Genomic DNA, 19502 nt, shown 5'->3' on the forward strand with positions numbered 1-19502 from the left:
CGTACGTTGATTGTTATGGTGACGGGAAGTGTACAGCTCCTCGGTTGGGTGCTTTGGTTACTAGTAGCCTTATATGATGATTTTGGTTCTTGCTCGCTCTCCACCAACTATCAACTACAATCTTTCCAATTCCTTCCATCTTCAACTTGATTTTCCCGATGACTTGCTTCTTATTTTTCCTTCCTTTATTCCTCTTTCTATATAAATCTGTAAGACAAATTAATACAAGCATCTCGTATCATCTTGAATCGAAAGTTCGAAACCTTCTGTCTCATGCACGCTGCCCACGTGACTTCCTTTACCACTAGGCTCTTTTTCTCTTCCTTGCCTGCCATTTTGGCAAGAATAGCAAGATCTATCTTTAAGCATTTTAAATTTTTGTGAGAAGAAGAACAAAAAAGAAAGCAATGGAAAAATTTAGAAATTTTTGAAGAGAATAAGAACCAAAACAATATTGGAAAATTGGAATGGACATCTATATAAAGCATCTTATAAAATTTGTTTCGAGTATTATTATACTTATAAAATCTTTGTACTCTTCGAACAAGTTTATGAGCCCATATTAAAATTCCTTGAATCCTTAGCAGCAATTGGAAAAATGGTCCAAATTTATTTATTCTTATTCCGGTGGTATAAATGACAAATTCAAATCGATAGAGAAATATGATACATGGTCATCTCTGTACGTTGCCTGACTAATAAACCACTAGGTAGATCTTTCCCCATATTTAACCAAATGATACCAATCTCCTGTTATTTTAGTACTATTTTATATCCTATATAATTAGAATGATCAGAATGTTAACAGTATTGTCTTAAATTATATCAGTATACATTAAAATAAAAAACAAGCAATTTTTTATATTTTGATGCATTTTATTTACAAAATGGAAAAAAAATAATAATCTACTGATATGATAAAAAATTGATCCATTTGTAGGGCACATGTTAAAGAAACTCAATGTTAACATGTAAAGAATAAATAAGGGTTCATTTATATAAAATTTAAATACAGTTTTTTTGTTTTCGAATATAATTTTTTTATAACACGGTTTTCAAAGACAATTTTAAAAACTAGAGTAAAATTAGAAAACCATTAAAAGTCGTTTTCACAGTTTTCAACAGCTTTTAATTTTAAAACAAATTTTATATTTTATATCAAATACATTTTTAAATATTTTTGCAAAAAGTAAAAACAGAACGAAGAGCATTTCCACAAATTTTAATGGGCCAAGGCTCATGTTTTACTGGTTGACCTTTCCTCAATTGGACCATGCATTTAAGTCCACAAACCTACCACTCAGAGTCCATTCTTTATGTAACCCAGATTGATAAAATCAACGCAAAGCCAGTAAAGATTGCGAGAGAAGGACAGCAAGATGACTTTCAGCTCTGTAATGAAGACCGCTGCTGCGATTTCATTTTTGTTGGTTGTCTCCACATTAGGTATTAACTTTTTTTTTTTTTTTTTTTTGAATGATTCTGTATGCGATCATTGTTATCGGTTATTAAATTTTTGTTTTAAGTTAATATAACTTTTGTTCAGTATTTGTAGATCTGATCGTTCACCAAATAATTTTTTCTTTGAATCTAGTATTTTATCACAAATTCAGTTCCGGTAATGGGTTAATTTGTTTTCCTTTTCAGTTTCTGCCAAGAAGTCAGGCGATGTTACAGAGTTACAGATTGGTGTAAAGGTGAATCCTTTCGTATAATTAGAGACTGTAGTTTCTTTCGATTGCCGTCGTTTATACCTCAATGGCATGTTATGTTAGTTCTACATCATAGATTTTTTATGTGTTTGTGGTGATGCCACTGTTTGCCATGTAATTTCCTCGCTTGATTTTCATATCACACGAGTCTTGGATATGCTTACACTGGCATGATATTCTGAAGCATTAAAAGTTAACATGACCTGTTTGATGTTTGTGTGGATTTTGCTTTTCAGTTTCGAAATACTTTTTTGCTCAAATGACATTGTTGTTTTGCTTCTAATTTTTCAGCACAAGCCTAAATCCTGTGACATTCAGGCTCACAAAGGTGATAGAGTCAAAGTACATTATCGGGTAAGTGACTTGCATATACAGATTTCTTTCTTTTTTTGGGAGTTAATGAACCTTCAACCATTACTCTCCATAAACCACTAGGAAACAATTTGTTGAAGCAAATATGCTTTCAACTTTTTATATTAAATTATCTTTTTGAATGTTCATCCGTCAAACTTAACTGTGTAGTTGAATGAACTCATTTTAGAATCACATTGGTTTCTTGACTGAGAATAAATTTCATTTATCGCTGCAGGGAAAACTCACCGATGGAACTGTTTTTGATTCGAGTTTTGAAAGAGGTGATCCAATTGAGTTTGAGCTTGGCAGTGGCCAAGTTATCAAAGGTGTGTGCGCGCTCAAAGTTTACTCTGTTTCAGTGAATTCTTATCTTTTAATTATTTTCTTCCTTGCATATGTCAAGCTTGTTATTTGATGCATTGAAGTTACTGATCCGTCAAAAAAAAAAAAAAAAATTTCTTTGTAGGATGGGACCAAGGACTGTTGGGAATGTGTGTAGGTGAGAAGCGAAAGTTGAAAATCCCTTCAAAGATGGGCTACGGGGATCACGGTTCTCCTCCTAAAATTCCAGGTAATACTTTTACTTCATCCGTTTGTTTCTAAATCTCTTGCCGGTCATTGCAATTAATAATATTATTGTGTGTCCTTGTAAGTGCGGTGATTGGAAGATTTTCATTTCTATGTATGGCTAAGTAACGAATAGTCGAATACCCTACTTTAATGAAATATGGTATGCTTTTTAACTTTATTTCGGAGAATTGTCACTTCCTGTGCGGTTCCCATGCTCATGTAGAAGTTGCGCTGCTCTAATAATATTAGAATTACAGCTACTTTAGTTAGTGCGCCAAGTGATAAATTTGATTCTGTTAGGTTACTGTATACGTAAGTCTAGAAGGATGGATTTTTGCTTTGTACTACTGTTTTAATATAAATCCATTTTAGTGCTTCTAGATGACAGTGAACAAGAGTTTTGATTTCTTACCATACTGATACTATTAATACAGTAAAAACATAATCTGGAGCATTGTTTCTTATTACATTTGATTTTATCTGGTAAATCAGAGAATGTGGTTGATAAGATGTAATAAGTGATTGTTTGAAAATCACAGGAGGAGCAACACTGGTCTTTGACACAGAGCTTGTTGCTGTGAATGGGAAGCCATCAAGCGAGGATGATGAGCTGTAGTCATCATTCAAAGGAGCAGATTTCACTTTTTGTTTTTCCCTTTACCTTCATTTTTCATATTTGGTAAGCTAAAACTAGATTGGAGTCTCTGGTTAGGCCAAACTATTGAATTATGGAGCTTGACATAGCAGAAAGTTACGTATCATGCCACATAATCTTTGTAGTTTGGATCAGAAATCTTCATTACTTAAGCAGTAAGCAATGAACTAATCAAGTTTAAGATAAATGGAATTAGACAATCAGTTCTTGTGAACAATTGCTACTTGTCTCCTAAAAGCTTAACCAAATCAAGGATTTCCGTTATATTCATTTCTCCATCTTGAATGTGCATATATTGTTTACAAATATTCAGTGTTGCATTTTAAAGCATCCCATGATGCTTTGATGTGTCTGATGGGGGTTCTTTATCAAGACCTATGATCCCATTGTGACATAATATTTGGATTTTAAGGAAGTGTTGTAATTTGTGCAGGTGGTTTGTGCACATGAGCATGCATTAAATATCCTCTCAAAGAAGTTAAGAAAAAAAGAAAGAACTTTAAAGCCGGTTGAGAAAGAAGGTGTAGTAAAATATTTTTCATGTAACGAAGAATATCTGAAACAAAATGATTGTACTTAAAAAAGCTATTGCTTACAATGTGTGCCATAACTGGCAAAACTATGCTGAAGTGAGACTGAGAAGTATGCAGTGCAGTAGAATGAGATCGGATGGATGATCCTGCTGACGTGAAGTGAATGACGTTTCCTCTTTTAATAACAATAGAATACATTTTATTCTCATTTACTTTTCAGCTCTGTAATGAAGACCGCCGCTGCGATTTCATTTTTGTTGGTTGTCTCCACATTAGGTATCAACTTTTTTTTTTTTTTTTTTTTGAATGATTCTGTATGCGATCATTGTTATCGGTTATTAAATTTTTGTTTTAAGTTAATATAACTTTTGTTCAGTATTTGTAGATCTGATCGTTCACCAAATAATTTTTTCTTTGAATCTAGTATTTTATCACAAATTCAGTTCCGGTAATGGGTTAATTTGTTTTCCTTTTCAGTTTCTGCCAAGAAGTCAGGCGATGTTACAGAGTTACAGATTGGTGTAAAGGTGAATCCTTTCGTATAATTAGAGACTGTAGTTTCTTTCGATTGCCGTCGTTTATACCTCAATGGCATGTTATGTTAGTTCTACATCATAGATTTTTTATGTGTTTGTGGTGATGCCACTGTTTGCCATGTAATTTCCTCGCTTGATTTTCATATCACACGAGTCTTGGATATGCTTACACTGGCATGATATTCTGAAGCATTAAAAGTTAACATGACCTGTTTGATGTTTGTGTGGATTTTGCTTTTCAGTTTCGAAATACTTTTTTGCTCAAATGACATTGTTGTTTTGCTTCTAATTTTTCAGCACAAGCCTAAATCCTGTGACATTCAGGCTCACAAAGGTGATAGAGTCAAAGTACATTATCGGGTAAGTGACTTGCATATACAGATTTCTTTCTTTTTTTGGGAGTTAATGAACCTTCAACCATTACTCTCCATAAACCACTAGGAAACAATTTGTTGAAGCAAATATGCTTTCAACTTTTTATATTAAATTATCTTTTTGAATGTTCATCCGTCAAACTTAACTGTGTAGTTGAATGAACTCATTTTAGAATCACATTGGTTTCTTGACTGAGAATAAATTTCATTTATCGCTGCAGGGAAAACTCACCGATGGAACTGTTTTTGATTCGAGTTTTGAAAGAGGTGATCCAATTGAGTTTGAGCTTGGCAGTGGCCAAGTTATCAAAGGTGTGTGCGCGCTCAAAGTTTACTCTGTTTCAGTGAATTCTTATCTTTTAATTATTTTCTTCCTTGCATATGTCAAGCTTGTTATTTGATGCATTGAAGTTACTGATCCGTCAAAAAAAAAAAAAAAAATTTCTTTGTAGGATGGGACCAAGGACTGTTGGGAATGTGTGTAGGTGAGAAGCGAAAGTTGAAAATCCCTTCAAAGATGGGCTACGGGGATCACGGTTCTCCTCCTAAAATTCCAGGTAATACTTTTACTTCATCCGTTTGTTTCTAAATCTCTTGCCGGTCATTGCAATTAATAATATTATTGTGTGTCCTTGTAAGTGCGGTGATTGGAAGATTTTCATTTCTATGTATGGCTAAGTAACGAATAGTCGAATACCCTACTTTAATGAAATATGGTATGCTTTTTAACTTTATTTCGGAGAATTGTCACTTCCTGTGCGGTTCCCATGCTCATGTAGAAGTTGCGCTGCTCTAATAATATTAGAATTACAGCTACTTTAGTTAGTGCGCCAAGTGATAAATTTGATTCTGTTAGGTTACTGTATACGTAAGTCTAGAAGGATGGATTTTTGCTTTGTACTACTGTTTTAATATAAATCCATTTTAGTGCTTCTAGATGACAGTGAACAAGAGTTTTGATTTCTTACCATACTGATACTATTAATACAGTAAAAACATAATCTGGAGCATTGTTTCTTATTACATTTGATTTTATCTGGTAAATCAGAGAATGTGGTTGATAAGATGTAATAAGTGATTGTTTGAAAATCACAGGAGGAGCAACACTGGTCTTTGACACAGAGCTTGTTGCTGTGAATGGGAAGCCATCAAGCGAGGATGATGAGCTGTAGTCATCATTCAAAGGAGCAGATTTCACTTTTTGTTTTTCCCTTTACCTTCATTTTTCATATTTGGTAAGCTAAAACTAGATTGGAGTCTCTGGTTAGGCCAAACTATTGAATTATGGAGCTTGACATAGCAGAAAGTTACGTATCATGCCACATAATCTTTGTAGTTTGGATCAGAAATCTTCATTACTTAAGCAGTAAGCAATGAACTAATCAAGTTTAAGATAAATGGAATTAGACAATCAGTTCTTGTGAACAATTGCTACTTGTCTCCTAAAAGCTTAACCAAATCAAGGATTTCCGTTATATTCATTTCTCCATCTTGAATGTGCATATATTGTTTACAAATATTCAGTGTTGCATTTTAAAGCATCCCATGATGCTTTGATGTGTCTGATGGGGGTTCTTTATCAAGACCTATGATCCCATTGTGACATAATATTTGGATTTTAAGGAAGTGTTGTAATTTGTGCAGGTGGTTTGTGCACATGAGCATGCATTAAATATCCTCTCAAAGAAGTTAAGAAAAAAAGAAAGAACTTTAAAGCCGGTTGAGAAATAAGGTGTAGTAAAATATTTTTCATGTAACGAAGAATATCTGAAACAAAATGATTGTACTTAAAAAAGCTATTGCTTACAATGTGTGCCATAACTGGCAAAACTATGCTGAAGTGAGACTGAGAAGTATGCAGTGCAGTAGAATGAGATCAGATGGATGATCCTGGTGACGTGAAGTGAATGACGTTTCCTCTTTTAATAACAATAGAATACATTTTATTCTCATTTACTTTTTGCTTTTCATGTGAACTTCTATACAATTTTTCGAAAACCGGACTGGACTATGAGCCGCTTAGAGATGAAACACATGGGCCGGGTTAAGTGGGTCAATCCTAATATGGCCCGCATTAGAGAGGGTTTAACCCGTATGTAACCCTCGAACGGGCCAGGTTGCTATATGGCAACCCGCCAATCCGACGGGTTGTTATTTGTTTACAATAGCTAACTCGGCGGGTTGACCCAAAAAAATAAAAAAATTAATTATTTTTTTCAAGTTTCTCCCATTTTTTTAATTCTTTTAATTAAATTATTATGATTGAATTCTTACCAATAATTTTACACAATAATATTAAACTATACTTCTAAATCATAAATATTAAAATGTATAAAACTTCGTAATATTTGACACATTGTTATTATTATTTTTTATGGTACGTAAAATATAAAAAAATTAAATACTGAAGTCTTATTCTTAAATTTCCATGTCTTGTATAAAATATAATTCATTCATATGCTAAAGTTTCATCAATTGAATGAATAAATCTAATTTTTCTTATATTACAATTTTATTGTATTAAAATTGAATTAATATTTGAAATGTTAATAAAAAAAATTAATTTAATTTAATTATTGATATTTGAAAAGTTAACTAAAAACAATTACATTTATTCATTTATAAATCATTAATTATTTATTTAAAAAGTTAACTAAATAAAAAAAAAAAAAATTTTGGGTTAACCCAGCGGGTTAGGGTTGGCGGGCTAGGTTGGGCCAGCCATTACCCCAAAAATGGCGGGCCTAACCCGGCCTACCTTTGTTGGTGGGCGGGTTAGGACCAACCCGCCAAAAGAAGTAACCCGCCGCGGGTCGGGCTGGGCGGGTTACTTTTCCAACTCTAGACCCGCCCGCTCAAGGGTCCGGTTTTTTATTTGACCGGTTGGACCATATTCTTAAAAAAAAAATTGTCTCTAAATGTTTGAAATTCATAAAAAAAAAAAACCCCTAAAAATACTCCCTTAAGGTTTGAAATCTATCCAAAACACCCCTATCGCGCGAAGAGACTGGTGAGTGATGGCGGCAGCGACGATCGACGGCCAATCAAAGTTTGGATGGGGCTTTTGCTATATAGGTGCTGGCAAATCTTATGGTGGTGTTAAGGAGTTCTACCGATGCCAGAATTTGCCGGAATTAAGAAGGAAGTCCGACGGTTGCGTGAACTATACGCGAACGGCGAACGGCGAAAGGCTGGATGACGACCACTGAAATGGATGGGTTTTTTCATGAAGATGCCGTCAAGTCTAATGGTGGTATTTTCTCCCTTGAACGATGTCGAAATTCAGCGAGATTGAGTTGCGATTGGACCGTGATTTGACACTATTTCAACAATCCAACCGCAGTTCAATCCTATTTGATTAAAAATACCAGTTTTCAGAGGACACCAAACCGGAGATTCCGTCGACTCTCAGTCGAACCGATCTGATCGGACGGTCCGGTCCGATTTTCAAAACACTACTCCTGTATCAAGTAAAGAACCAGGCACATTTCTACTGTATCATCACTCATCTTCTGTCAACAATTCTTCACCTTCTCAACTCCTATAGATTTTATTTTTTTTTTTCGCATTTGGGAGTAGAGACAATGAAAATCTTCCTTTTAATAATAGTAAAATGTTTCTGGAATTATTTAGATAAATTTATGTAATTTTTTTTTTTTATATTTTAAATCAATATTATTCATGGGAAGGAATCGTCCAAAAATGAAAAAAACTTTATTGGAAATTTTAGATAAAATTAAAGATGTTAAGAGCAGCTTTCTAACTTAAATTCAAGATATTGGGACCAACCGTTCTGTTTATTTAAGATAACCTTGGGATTACGTAGATTTCATATTATAAACAAATTTAATTACAGAATATATATTTTCATAGAATGAAATTCAATGACTAACCATCATCTCATTCCTAATTCTTTTGAGATTTTATTAATTTTAGGGCCGATTGGATTCGGGGTATATAAGATAACGGGGATAATCTTCATTTATTTTGTAAGATTCCTATGTTTGGTTTGCAAGTAATAAAATATTATGATAATTTTTTATTGCAAATAGTGTTTATTGTTGGTAATATGAGGGATAATCTTATTACCTTGTTAGGGGGTGCTATTAAAACATTATTAGGATAATCTAGTTTTTCTACCCATTTTGCCTTTAATTAAAAACCATTTCGGACACAATTGTCCTCAAATGTACTAAATAACATTTACACAGCCCTTACATTTGAGAAATTAGTTAAAATACCTCAGCCACAAAAAAGTTTAAAAGTTAACAAAATACCTCCAGTCACCTAAGACCATCGTTGGCCATGACTCACCATCGCCAGTCATTGCCACAATGGTGCACGACAGACGAGATCTGACCGGTTGTGCACCGGTAAGGCATTTTTCATGACTGGAAACGGCGAGATCTGGCGTTTCTATGACAGTGAAAAGATTAGATCTTTAGCCGTGAAAATGGCATAGCCAAAGATCTAGCCTCTTCACGGCAACATCTTTGGCAAATGAAATGGCCATAGATCTGGTTGTTTTCTGACCATGAATTTGTGATCCATGACCATTTTCAGCTTTACCGGTGCACGACCAACCATATATGGCCAATCATATGCCATTCCATCGATTACCAGTGGTGGTTGGCTGTTGACAGTGACTTAAGGTGGATGAGAGTGATTTTACTATAAATTAAAATTTTTTATGGTTAAGGTGTTTTAGCAAAATTTCAAATATAAGAGATTAAAAGAAATAATTTAAAAAATAATAATAAAAACTACTATTATTAATATTTAAAAAAAAATTTAATAATTTATATAATATACTTACTTATTTATTTATTCTCTCAATCAAACATATTATTTATCCATTTATTTGAAATAACATCTCTTAAATATCCTCCGTAATGTTTTAAGTTTACTTTCCATTCATATAATGTTTCAAACGCCCTTATAAAATTTAAAGTTTTAAACTGATAAGGTACGGGTACAGGTGGCCATCAGGTTATAGACGGCAACACAATAGGAGCCCAATGAAATAATAATTAGGTTGCTATATGGCAATCTGCCAACCCGGCGGATTGCTATTTGTTTACAATAGGGTTGGCCCAAAAAAAAAAAAATTATTTTTTTCAAGTTTCTCTCATTTTTTTAATTATTTTAATTAAACTATTATGATTGAACTCTTACAAATAATTTTACACAATAATATTAAACTATACTTCTAAATCATAAATATTAAAATGTATAAAACTTCGCAATATTTAACACATTGTTATTATTATTTTTTATGGTACGTAAAATATAAAAAAATTAAATACTGAAGTCTTATTCTTAAATTTTCATGTCTTGTATAAAATATAATTCATTCTTATACTAAAGTTTCATCAATTAAATGAATAAATTTAATTTTTCTTATATTACAATTTTATTATATTAAAATTGAATTAATATTTGAAATGTTAATAAAAAAATTAATTTAATTGAATTATTGATATTTGAAAAGTTAACTAAATAAAACAAAAAATAAAATAAAAATCAAAAGTAAAAAATAAAAGAATAGGGTTAACCCGGTCCGACCCGCAGCCTAACTCGAAGGTTAAGGGTTGACGGGCCGGGTTGGGCCAGCCATTACCCCAAAAATGGCGAGCCTAACCCGGCTTGCCTTTGTTGGCGGGCGGGTTAGGACCAACCCGTCAAAAGAAGTAACCCGCCGCGGGTCGGGTCGGGTGGGTTACTTTTCCACCTCTAGACCCGCTCGCTCACCGGTTTTTGATTTGACCGGTTGGACCATATTCTTTAAAAAAAATTAGTCCCTAAATGTTTGAAATTCATCAAAAAAAAAAAAAAAACCCTAAAAGTACTCCCTTAAGGTTTGAAATCTATCCAAAACACCCCTGTTGCGCGAAGAGACTGGTGAGTGATGGCGGGAGCAACGATCGACGGCCAATCGAAGTTTGGATGGGGCTTTTGATGTATAGGTGCCGGCAAATCTTATGGTTGTGTTAAGGAGTTCTACCGATGCCATAATTTTTTGGAATTAAGAAGGAAGTCCGACGGTTGTGTGAACTATAGGTGGACGGCGAGCGATGAAAGGCTGGATGACGACCACTGAAATGGATGGCTTTTGTCATGGAGATGCCTTCAAGTCTAATGGTGGTGTTTTCTCCCTTGAACGATGTCGAAATCCAGCGAGATTGAGTTGCGATTGGACCGTGATTCAACACTATTTCGACAGTCCAACCATGGTTCAATCCTATTTGATTAAAAATACCAGTTTTCAGAGGACACCGAACCAAAGATTTCGTCAGCTCTCAATTGAACCGATCTGATTGGACGGTCCGGTCCGATTTTCAAAACACTACTCCTGTATCAAGTAAAGAACCAGGCACATTTCTACTGTATCATCACGCATCTTCTGTCAACAATTCTTCACCTTCTCAACTCCTATAGATTTTATTTTTTTTTTTCGCATTTGGGAGTAGAGACAATGAAAATCTTCCTTTTAATAATAGTAAAATGTTTCTGGAATTATTTAGATAAATTTATGTAATTTTTTTTTTTTATATTTTAAATCAATATTATTCATGGGAAGGAATCGTCCAAAAATGAAAAAAACTTTGTTGGAAATTTTAGATAAAATTAAAGATGTTAAGAACAGCTTTCTAACTTAAATTCAAGATATTGGGACTAACCGTTTTGTTCATTTAAGATAACCTTGGGATTACGTAGATTTCATATTATAAACAAATTTAATTACAGAATATATATTTTCATAGAATGAAATTCAACGACTAACCATCATCTCATTCCTAATTCTTTTGAGATTTCATTAATTTTTAGGGCGGATTGGATTCGGGGTATATAAGATAATGGGGATAATCTTCATTTATTTTGCAAGATTCATATGTTTGGTTTGCAAGTAATAAAATATTACGATAATTTTTTATTGCAAATAGTGTTTATTGTTGGTAACGTGAAGGGTAATCTTATTATCTTGTTAGGGGGTGTTATTAAAATATTATTAGGATAATCTAGTTTTTCTACCTATTTTGTCCTTAATTAAAACCATTTCGGATACAATTGTCCTCAAATGTACTAAATAACAGTTACACAACCCCTACATTTGAGAAATTAGTTAAAATACCTCAGCCACAAAAAAGTTTAAAAGTTAACAAAATACTCTCAACCACCTAAGACCACCGTTGGCCGTGACTCACCATCGCCAGTCGTCATCTTTAGTCGCCATAATGGTGCACGACACACGAGATCTGGCCGATCGTGCACCAGTAAGGCATTTTCCATGGCTGGAAACAGCGAGATCTGGCGTTTCTATGACAGTGAAAAGATTAGATCTTTAGCCGTGAAAATGGCACAGCCAAAGATCTAGCCTCTTCACGACAACATCTTTGGCTATGAAATAACCATAGATCTGATCGTTTTCTGACAATAAATTTGTGATCCATGACCATTTTCAACTTTATCGGTGCACGGCCAGCCATATGTGGCCAATCATGTACCATTCCGTGGATTATCAATGGTAGTGGTTGACTGTTGACAGTGGCTTGGGGTAGATGAGAGTGATTTTACTATAAATTAAAGTTTTATATGGTTAAGGTGTTTTAGCAAAATTTTAAATATAGGGGATTAAAAGAAATAATTTAAAAAAATAATAATAGAAAATACTATTATTAATATTTAAAAAAAAAGATAATTTAGTAATTTATATAATATATTTATCTATTTATTCTCTCAATCAAACGTATTATTTGCCAATTTATTCGAACTAATCGTACATATATCTTAAACATCCTCGTAATCTTTTAAGTTTAATTTCCATTCATATAGTGTTTCAAACGCCCTTATAAAATTTAAAGTTTTAAACTGATAAGGTACGGGTACAGGTGGCCATCAGGTTATAGACGGCAACACAATAGGAGCCCAATGAAATAATATAACAGTCTAAAAATTAAAAAAGAATAAAAATAAAAAAAGAATAATAAAGTCTGGAAGCAACCTCGCGTTTCGTGACAATTAATCTCTCTTCACTGGAAAGTAGAAACCCTCATCATAGAAGTCTCTGGAACCCGAGCTGCCTCACTCTTACCACCTTCATAAAGCCCACTCAACGCTTCATTCTCATTAACTTTAATCTCCCTTTATCTCTCTATCTAGATCTTTCCTTGTATTTTTAGCAAACTAAGAGAGCCATGGATGAAGACTTCGATATTCCAGCTGCCAATGAGATGATGGACGAGGACATGGATCTTCCTGGCGATGCTCCGATTTTGAAGGTGGGTGAAGAGAAGGAGATCGGCAACCAAGGACTCAAAAAGAAGCTCCTCAAGGAGGGTGAAGGCTGGGACACTCCTGACAACGGCGATGAAGTTGAAGGTACCTTTTTTTTTTTAAATTATTTTTCATTTTTCATTTTTCATTTTTTGTATGATTAATCTGGTGTTGTACTGTGTTATGCAGTTCATTACACTGGAACTTTGCTGGATGGCAGTAAGTTTGATTCCAGTCGTGATAGGGGCACGCCTTTCAAGTTCACGCTTGGTCAAGGTAAGAGATGAGATAATGGCTCTTTATTGTTTTAGTAACGTGTCAGCTGTTAATTTATTGATAATGAAAAGGATTGGGTATTATTTTTAATTAAGATATTGAAGATAATGTGAAGCTCTTGAGGTATAATGCTCGGCATTTTTGGTTAGTAGAGGCTTGAGAAGAAAATATCATTAAGTTGGTTTGTTTAGTCTTAAATGGCGTGACCCTAATAAATAATTCTCTTGACGATTGCGTTTAATATGATTGGAACAACTGGACAGCGTTATTTGATTGTTTTTTGTTGATTTTTTTTTTTTTTTTCAATCTTAAGAGTTTTCTGAGCGGTAGCAAAGCCCAATGGTTGAGGGATTTGAAAAAAAAAAAAAACCAAAATTTTTGTCATGTGCAAGAGGTTATGTTTTTATGATTACATTCTGATAAGTAAGCTGGTTTCGATGAAAGCAATCGTGATTACACATTGGAAGAAGTATAAATTCTTGTTAATGTTTTGTCTGCAGGAAGTGTTATCAAAGGATGGGACCTGGGTATTAAGACGATGAAGAAAGGTGAAAATGCACTTTTCACCATTCCTTCTGAGCTTGCTTATGGTGAGTCGGGTTCACCACCAACCATTCCTCCTAATGCAACACTTCAGTTCGATGTTGAATTGCTGTCTTGGACTAGTGTCAAGGACATTTGTAAGGATGGTGGGATTTTCAAAAAGATTCTCGTTGAAGGAGAGAAATGGGAGAATCCAAAGGATCTGGACGAAGTGTTAGGTATTGATATGTAATGTTGTAATTTCCTCTCGGTTTGTGATCATTGACTATAGCTTTGTTTGATAATTTGGTTGACTATGTATATGCTTATTAATATTGCAGTGAATTATGAAGCAAGACTGGAGGATGGTACAGTTGTTGCAAAAGCAGATGCTGTAGAGTTTACAGTCAAAGATGGTTAGTATCATTTGTAATTTATGACAAGGATTCCAAAATTTGTTTCATATATCATTTCTGATTCGACTATTGTTTTTGTTTCAGGTCATTTCTGTCCTGCATTGTCGAGTGCTGTTAAGACAATGAAGAAGGGAGAGAAAGTGCTTCTTACAGTGAAGCCACAATGTAGGGTTTTACCAAGTGGACCTGATTATGTTGAGATGACATGCTTTAGTGCAATTTACTGATGTTGTTGCCTTTGCCTTTATTATTTTAGATGGATTTGGAGAAAAGGGAAAACATGCTTCGGGCAATGAAGGTGCAGTTCCACCAAATGCCAATCTTCAGATTGCTTTGGAGTTAGTTTCATGGAAGACTGTGTCCGATGTAACTGATGACAGGAAGGTTATCAAGAAGATCCTGAGAGAAGGGGAGGGATATGAGCGTCCCAATGATGGATCAGTTGTTAAAGGTTGGTTTAGAAAGTGGAGATGAATATATTGTGTTTGACTATTGAGTGAGTGCAAAATTTCTGAGACTCTGATCTTTTTCTTGGCAGTGAAATTGATTGGGAAACTGCAAGATGGTACAGTGTTTTTGAAAAAGGGCCATGGTGAGGAAGAGGAACTGTTTGAGTTTAAGACAGATGAAGGTAGTAAGATCATTGGCAATCGTTTTTCTTTTCTTCAGATTTCTAGTTTCCTGTTGATAGTAATAAAAGTATGATCTGACTTTTGTGACAGAACAAGTTATTGAGGGGCTTGATAGAGCCATGATGACAATGAAGAAAAATGAGGTAGCTCTGCTGACTATAGCACCGGAGTATGCTTTTGGCTCATCTGAGTCAAAGCAGGACCTGGCTGTGGTACCTCCTAACTCAACTGTGTACTATGAGGTTGAGCTGGTGTCATTTGCCAAGGTTAGTTGATCTGTAGGCCTGGAAGTGTTTGTGCTCTGACTAAGTTATATGATTATATATATTGTGGTGATGTGTGTTTATGTATATTCACCATTATTGTTTTCTTCAGGAGAAGGAATCATGGGACATGAACACCCAGGAAAAGATTGAAGCTGCTGGTAAGAAGAAGGAAGAAGGCAATACATTGTTCAAGGCAGGCAAATATGCAAGAGCCTCAAAGAAATATGAAAAGGTATGATTTACTTAAAAAGTTGTATGACTCCTTTACAATTTGATCTATTCATTGCTAGGATCAATTCAATTTGTGTGCTCTTCTTATATGCAGGCTGTGAAGTACATTGAGTATGATTCTTCCTTCAGTGAAGAGGAGAAAAAGCAGGCAAAGGCACTGAAGGTTGCTTGCAATCTGAATGATGCTGCTTGCAAGCTAAAATTGAAAGAATACAAGCAGGCAGAAAAATTGTGCACCAAGGTTTGGATGCCCAACTAAATGTTTGCTTCTCATCCTTCTGTCTCGATTTTTTTTGCTGTTTTGATAATTTATAATGTCCATTCAGGTGCTTGAGTTGGAGAGTAGAAATGTTAAAGCCCTGTATAGAAGGGCACAGGCATACATTCATATGTCGGATTTGGATTTGGCCGAGTTTGATATCAAGAAAGCACTTGAGATTGATCCTGACAACAGGTAAATTTGAAGTCTGTGTTGATACCTTTATTTGATCATAGAGAATTAGAGATAGTTGCCTGAATCACCTCTTTCAAAGTTTATTAATTTCATCATTTTTATTATTCTGGTTTCTGGGAATCAGGGATGTCAAGCAGGAATACAAAACTTTGAAGGAGAAGCTGAAGGAATTCAACAAAAAGGAGGCCAAGTTTTACGGCAACATGTTTGCCAAGATGAGTAAATTGGGCTCTGAGTCTAATGTAAGTCTCAACTTCAGACAGAATGGATAAATAAGCAATGATAGAGTCTTCCGTCTTCTGCTTCATATAAAAAAAAGTCATGGCTGAAATCTATTTTACATGCTTTTAATAATAAGATTTAAAAGGATAGAAGTCAAGCATTAATTGGGCTTGGAGGCGGTGGGAGTTGATTTTTGTACCAATATTCGTACATCAAAACTTGTAGCCTAGGATATGGGGTTTAGGCATTCTTTGATGAATAAATTTAATGACTGGAGATCAATGTTTCACGATGACTACTTTGTTATTATTCTGGTTCTGTTCTTCTTATTACATTCTTATGGTTATCTTTTTCTGGAATTTGCAGAAAGCAGAAGCTAAGGAGGCAGAGCCCATGAGCATTGACAGCAAGGCATAAATGGAGTCAAAAAAATCTAATTTTTCTTGGTCTTTCGGCCTAGATAATAAGACCAAGAATGGAAAGTTGTGTTGGACCTTTTATTGCCTGTGAAACTGACCATAATTTTATCAATGAATTGTGTTAACAACATAAAGAAATTTGGTTGCATCTTAGATTTGATAAGTTAATATTTAAATTGAATAAATGTTATTCCTAATGTCAATTTTAATTTATCATAACGTGATTCCATTGGGATAGTGTTTAGTTATTGTTTAACTTCGTTAAATACACCAATGCAAATTGAGAATTTAACGCAATCTAAAGTTGTATATGTCTCAAATAAAATAAAATAATCTTATATGCTACCCTTTCAACTATTTGGCTAAACTATCTGATCATCGAATCATCTTGACCATCGCAAATAAAAGGAAGGCTCATGTTCCCCATTTTTTCCTGTAAAACCCTACATTTTGATTTGAAGAGTAAATACGTTATAGTAAATCAAATTAAATTTTATTCCGTGCTATAACTATAGTTCTCCTAGTCCTTATTGAATTGAGATGTAAAACTTATTTCATATCAATTGCTGTGACATAAAATGAAAGTATAATATGTGTAAACCAACAAATGAAAGTATAATGTGTGTAAACCAACAAATAAAAGGGTTTATAACATCAATTATACAGAAAAGTTTGTAAAATTAGTTTGATTACAAATTTTTTTTTTGTTTTTATGATGAGGTGTTTAATTTAGTTTACACATACTTTAATTAATCTTTCAGGACCTTGAAACTATCGGTTATATAAGAGCTCTAGAGGTTATCTCTATTAGCACCCGAGAAGAGACTCAAACTCATGACATCTTGAGTAATACATCTAAAGATAGACACGAGTCGGGTTAGGACTGGGGATCTTTGTCTCCGAGCCCGACCCCGAAGCCCAAGGGGGTTTCCCGAATTCGGCCTATCCCCAAATCAGGGATTTCGAGGAATCTTCAAATCCAGCCTACGAGGATTTTGGGGATTCCAAAAAAAAAACTTTATAATGAATCAAATGATACATATACTAACACTATTATAGTATTATATTTGTACTATATTAATATTATTAAGGGACTTTATATCCCTTTTTTTTTAGTCTCTTATCAAATTATCAAAAAATGTCTCTTATGAAATGATACATTATATCTATTTGATAAATGATAAATTATGTGTATTTAAGATTTTTTTTTTAAATTATGTGTATTTAAGATTTTTTTTTTTTAAATCTCTTATCAAATTATTATATAGAATTTAAGATAAATTATAAATAAATAACTATGATTATATTCCTAATGTCATTACCATAATTTATTATTAATTAATTTAAATGACTTAATACATATATATTATGTATTTATGATATTAACATTTACAAGTTATTTGAATAAAAAATATGTTATTATCTATCAATAATATCACATATATATTAATTTTAGTCATTTACATATATATATCAAGTAATTTATTTATGTATATTTAACTTATTATATTTAATATAAACAATTTCTCTATTATTACTCATTGTGTATGGTTTCATCGCACGATTATATTATTATAATCACATTTGAATTTGATCAATTAATAATGTGAAATAATTCATTATTAAAGTGGTAATTTCTTGATAAATGTGTTTTTCTTTTACATTAGTAAATAATTAAAATGTGTGTTTTTATATGATACAACTTATTATGTCTCTTCATCCTTATAATAAAATGTATAAATTTTTTGAATATCACATAAAGTTTCTCTTCTTTCTTCTAATTAATTGATAAATTTAATTTACAAAGATTTTAAATGTTGATTTAAGTAATTAATTTGTTCATGTATAATTTATGGTTTCATTGATTGATTTTTAACTATTCAAATTAATATAGAATAAAATGGTTAAACCTGATTAAAAATTTGAAGTAGGGCTATTAATGACAATTAGATTCTAATTAAAATGAGAAAATATAAATTGCATCAAAATAACATAATATTGTGTCATTTAAAAAATTAAATATAATATCTTTTGTATCAAATTTTAACAATATTCAAAAGCATTCACAAAATTTTATGTATAGATATGGGGCGGGGTAGGGCGGGGCTAATTCGGGGTCAGCCAGGCCAGGGACGAGGCCATCTTTGTCCCCGACTTCGAGGATTGCTTTTGCGCTCGAGTCCAACCCAGTCCACAATCAAATCAGGGAATTATAACCAATGGCGGATCCAAGAATTTCACTCGATGAGGGCAAAAAATAAACAAAAAAAATAATAAAACTAATCATATTCATATATTTTTTTTTTTCATTACGATGAGCTTCAACAAAAAGTTACAAAATACAAGTAAAGATCTTCAAAAAACACAATTTTTGTAAAAATAAAACAATTTTTCTACAATTGTCCTCGACGAGTTTCTATATTCTAAAAACGTTGGATAATTATCTCATCGTCAATCGTATCAAATACATTTTTTTCAATATAGGTGACTAAGTAATCATTCATCAATTGATCTCCCATTCGATTGCGTAACCGAATTTTCACAAGATTCATTGCCAAAAAAACCCTTTCAACGGTCGCAGTCACAACTAGTAAACAAATGCAAGTTTTACAAGCTTATACGCTAGCGGATAAAAAATGTCTTTTTTAAACCGAACTAAATTCTTAGTCAAATCACTGATTCCTTGTAACTCAACAAATTCATCACAAGAATGCACGTCAATAACGTAAGTCTCAGCATGGTTCTCAAGTACCATAAACTCAAGTGCTGAAAAATCAGATGGATAAAACTGGGCAAAACATATCAACTTATGCTTGTCAAAAGTAGATAATGAATTACTCATACAAGGAAGCAACTTAGTACTATTCTCAGTGAAACGAGTATTAAGTTTTTGAAGTTGCATATCTATCACTGTATAAAACAATTCAACTCGATAGTGATGCAAATTTGTCATGTGCTTAACTCTCCGTCGTGGCCGCCTTTGAATTGCAAACATACCATACATATTCGAAATGGCAATATCATGCTTTTGACAAAATGAAGAAATTTCACTCATC

General features: G+C 33.3%; 3 protein-coding genes across 3 annotated transcripts; all 3 read left to right on the forward strand.

Moving 5' to 3' along the window:
* The first annotated feature begins 1302 nt into the window (after positions 1-1302).
* LOC116144245 (peptidyl-prolyl cis-trans isomerase FKBP15-1-like) lies at positions 1303-3561 on the forward strand. Its single transcript, XM_031429703.1, has 6 exons — positions 1303-1446; positions 1648-1697; positions 2004-2066; positions 2302-2392; positions 2533-2637; positions 3176-3561. Exons 1-6 carry the CDS (start codon positions 1380-1382, stop codon positions 3250-3252), a joined length of 453 nt encoding a protein of 150 aa, XP_031285563.1. The 5' UTR covers positions 1303-1379; the 3' UTR covers positions 3253-3561.
* A 480-nt stretch (positions 3562-4041) lies between these two features.
* LOC116144246 (peptidyl-prolyl cis-trans isomerase FKBP15-1-like) lies at positions 4042-6215 on the forward strand. Its single transcript, XM_031429704.1, has 6 exons — positions 4042-4100; positions 4302-4351; positions 4658-4720; positions 4956-5046; positions 5187-5291; positions 5830-6215. The coding sequence occupies exons 1-6, from the start codon at positions 4052-4054 to the stop codon at positions 5904-5906; spliced, it is 435 nt and encodes a 144-aa protein (XP_031285564.1). The 5' UTR covers positions 4042-4051; the 3' UTR covers positions 5907-6215.
* Positions 6216-12746: 6531 nt separating this feature from the next.
* On the forward strand, positions 12747-16558 carry LOC116144252 (peptidyl-prolyl cis-trans isomerase FKBP62-like). Its single transcript, XM_031429712.1, has 13 exons — positions 12747-13113; positions 13198-13284; positions 13785-14045; positions 14148-14222; positions 14307-14387; positions 14479-14673; positions 14761-14853; positions 14945-15120; positions 15230-15352; positions 15446-15592; positions 15678-15805; positions 15930-16047; positions 16394-16558. The coding sequence occupies exons 1-13, from the start codon at positions 12930-12932 to the stop codon at positions 16442-16444; spliced, it is 1719 nt and encodes a 572-aa protein (XP_031285572.1). The 5' UTR covers positions 12747-12929; the 3' UTR covers positions 16445-16558.
* Positions 16559-19502: the final 2944 nt, after the last annotated feature.

Source organism: Pistacia vera, unplaced genomic scaffold, assembly GCF_008641045.1.
Source record: "Pistacia vera cultivar Batoury unplaced genomic scaffold, PisVer_v2 Contig44, whole genome shotgun sequence".
NCBI classification, from domain to species: domain Eukaryota; kingdom Viridiplantae; phylum Streptophyta; class Magnoliopsida; order Sapindales; family Anacardiaceae; genus Pistacia; species Pistacia vera.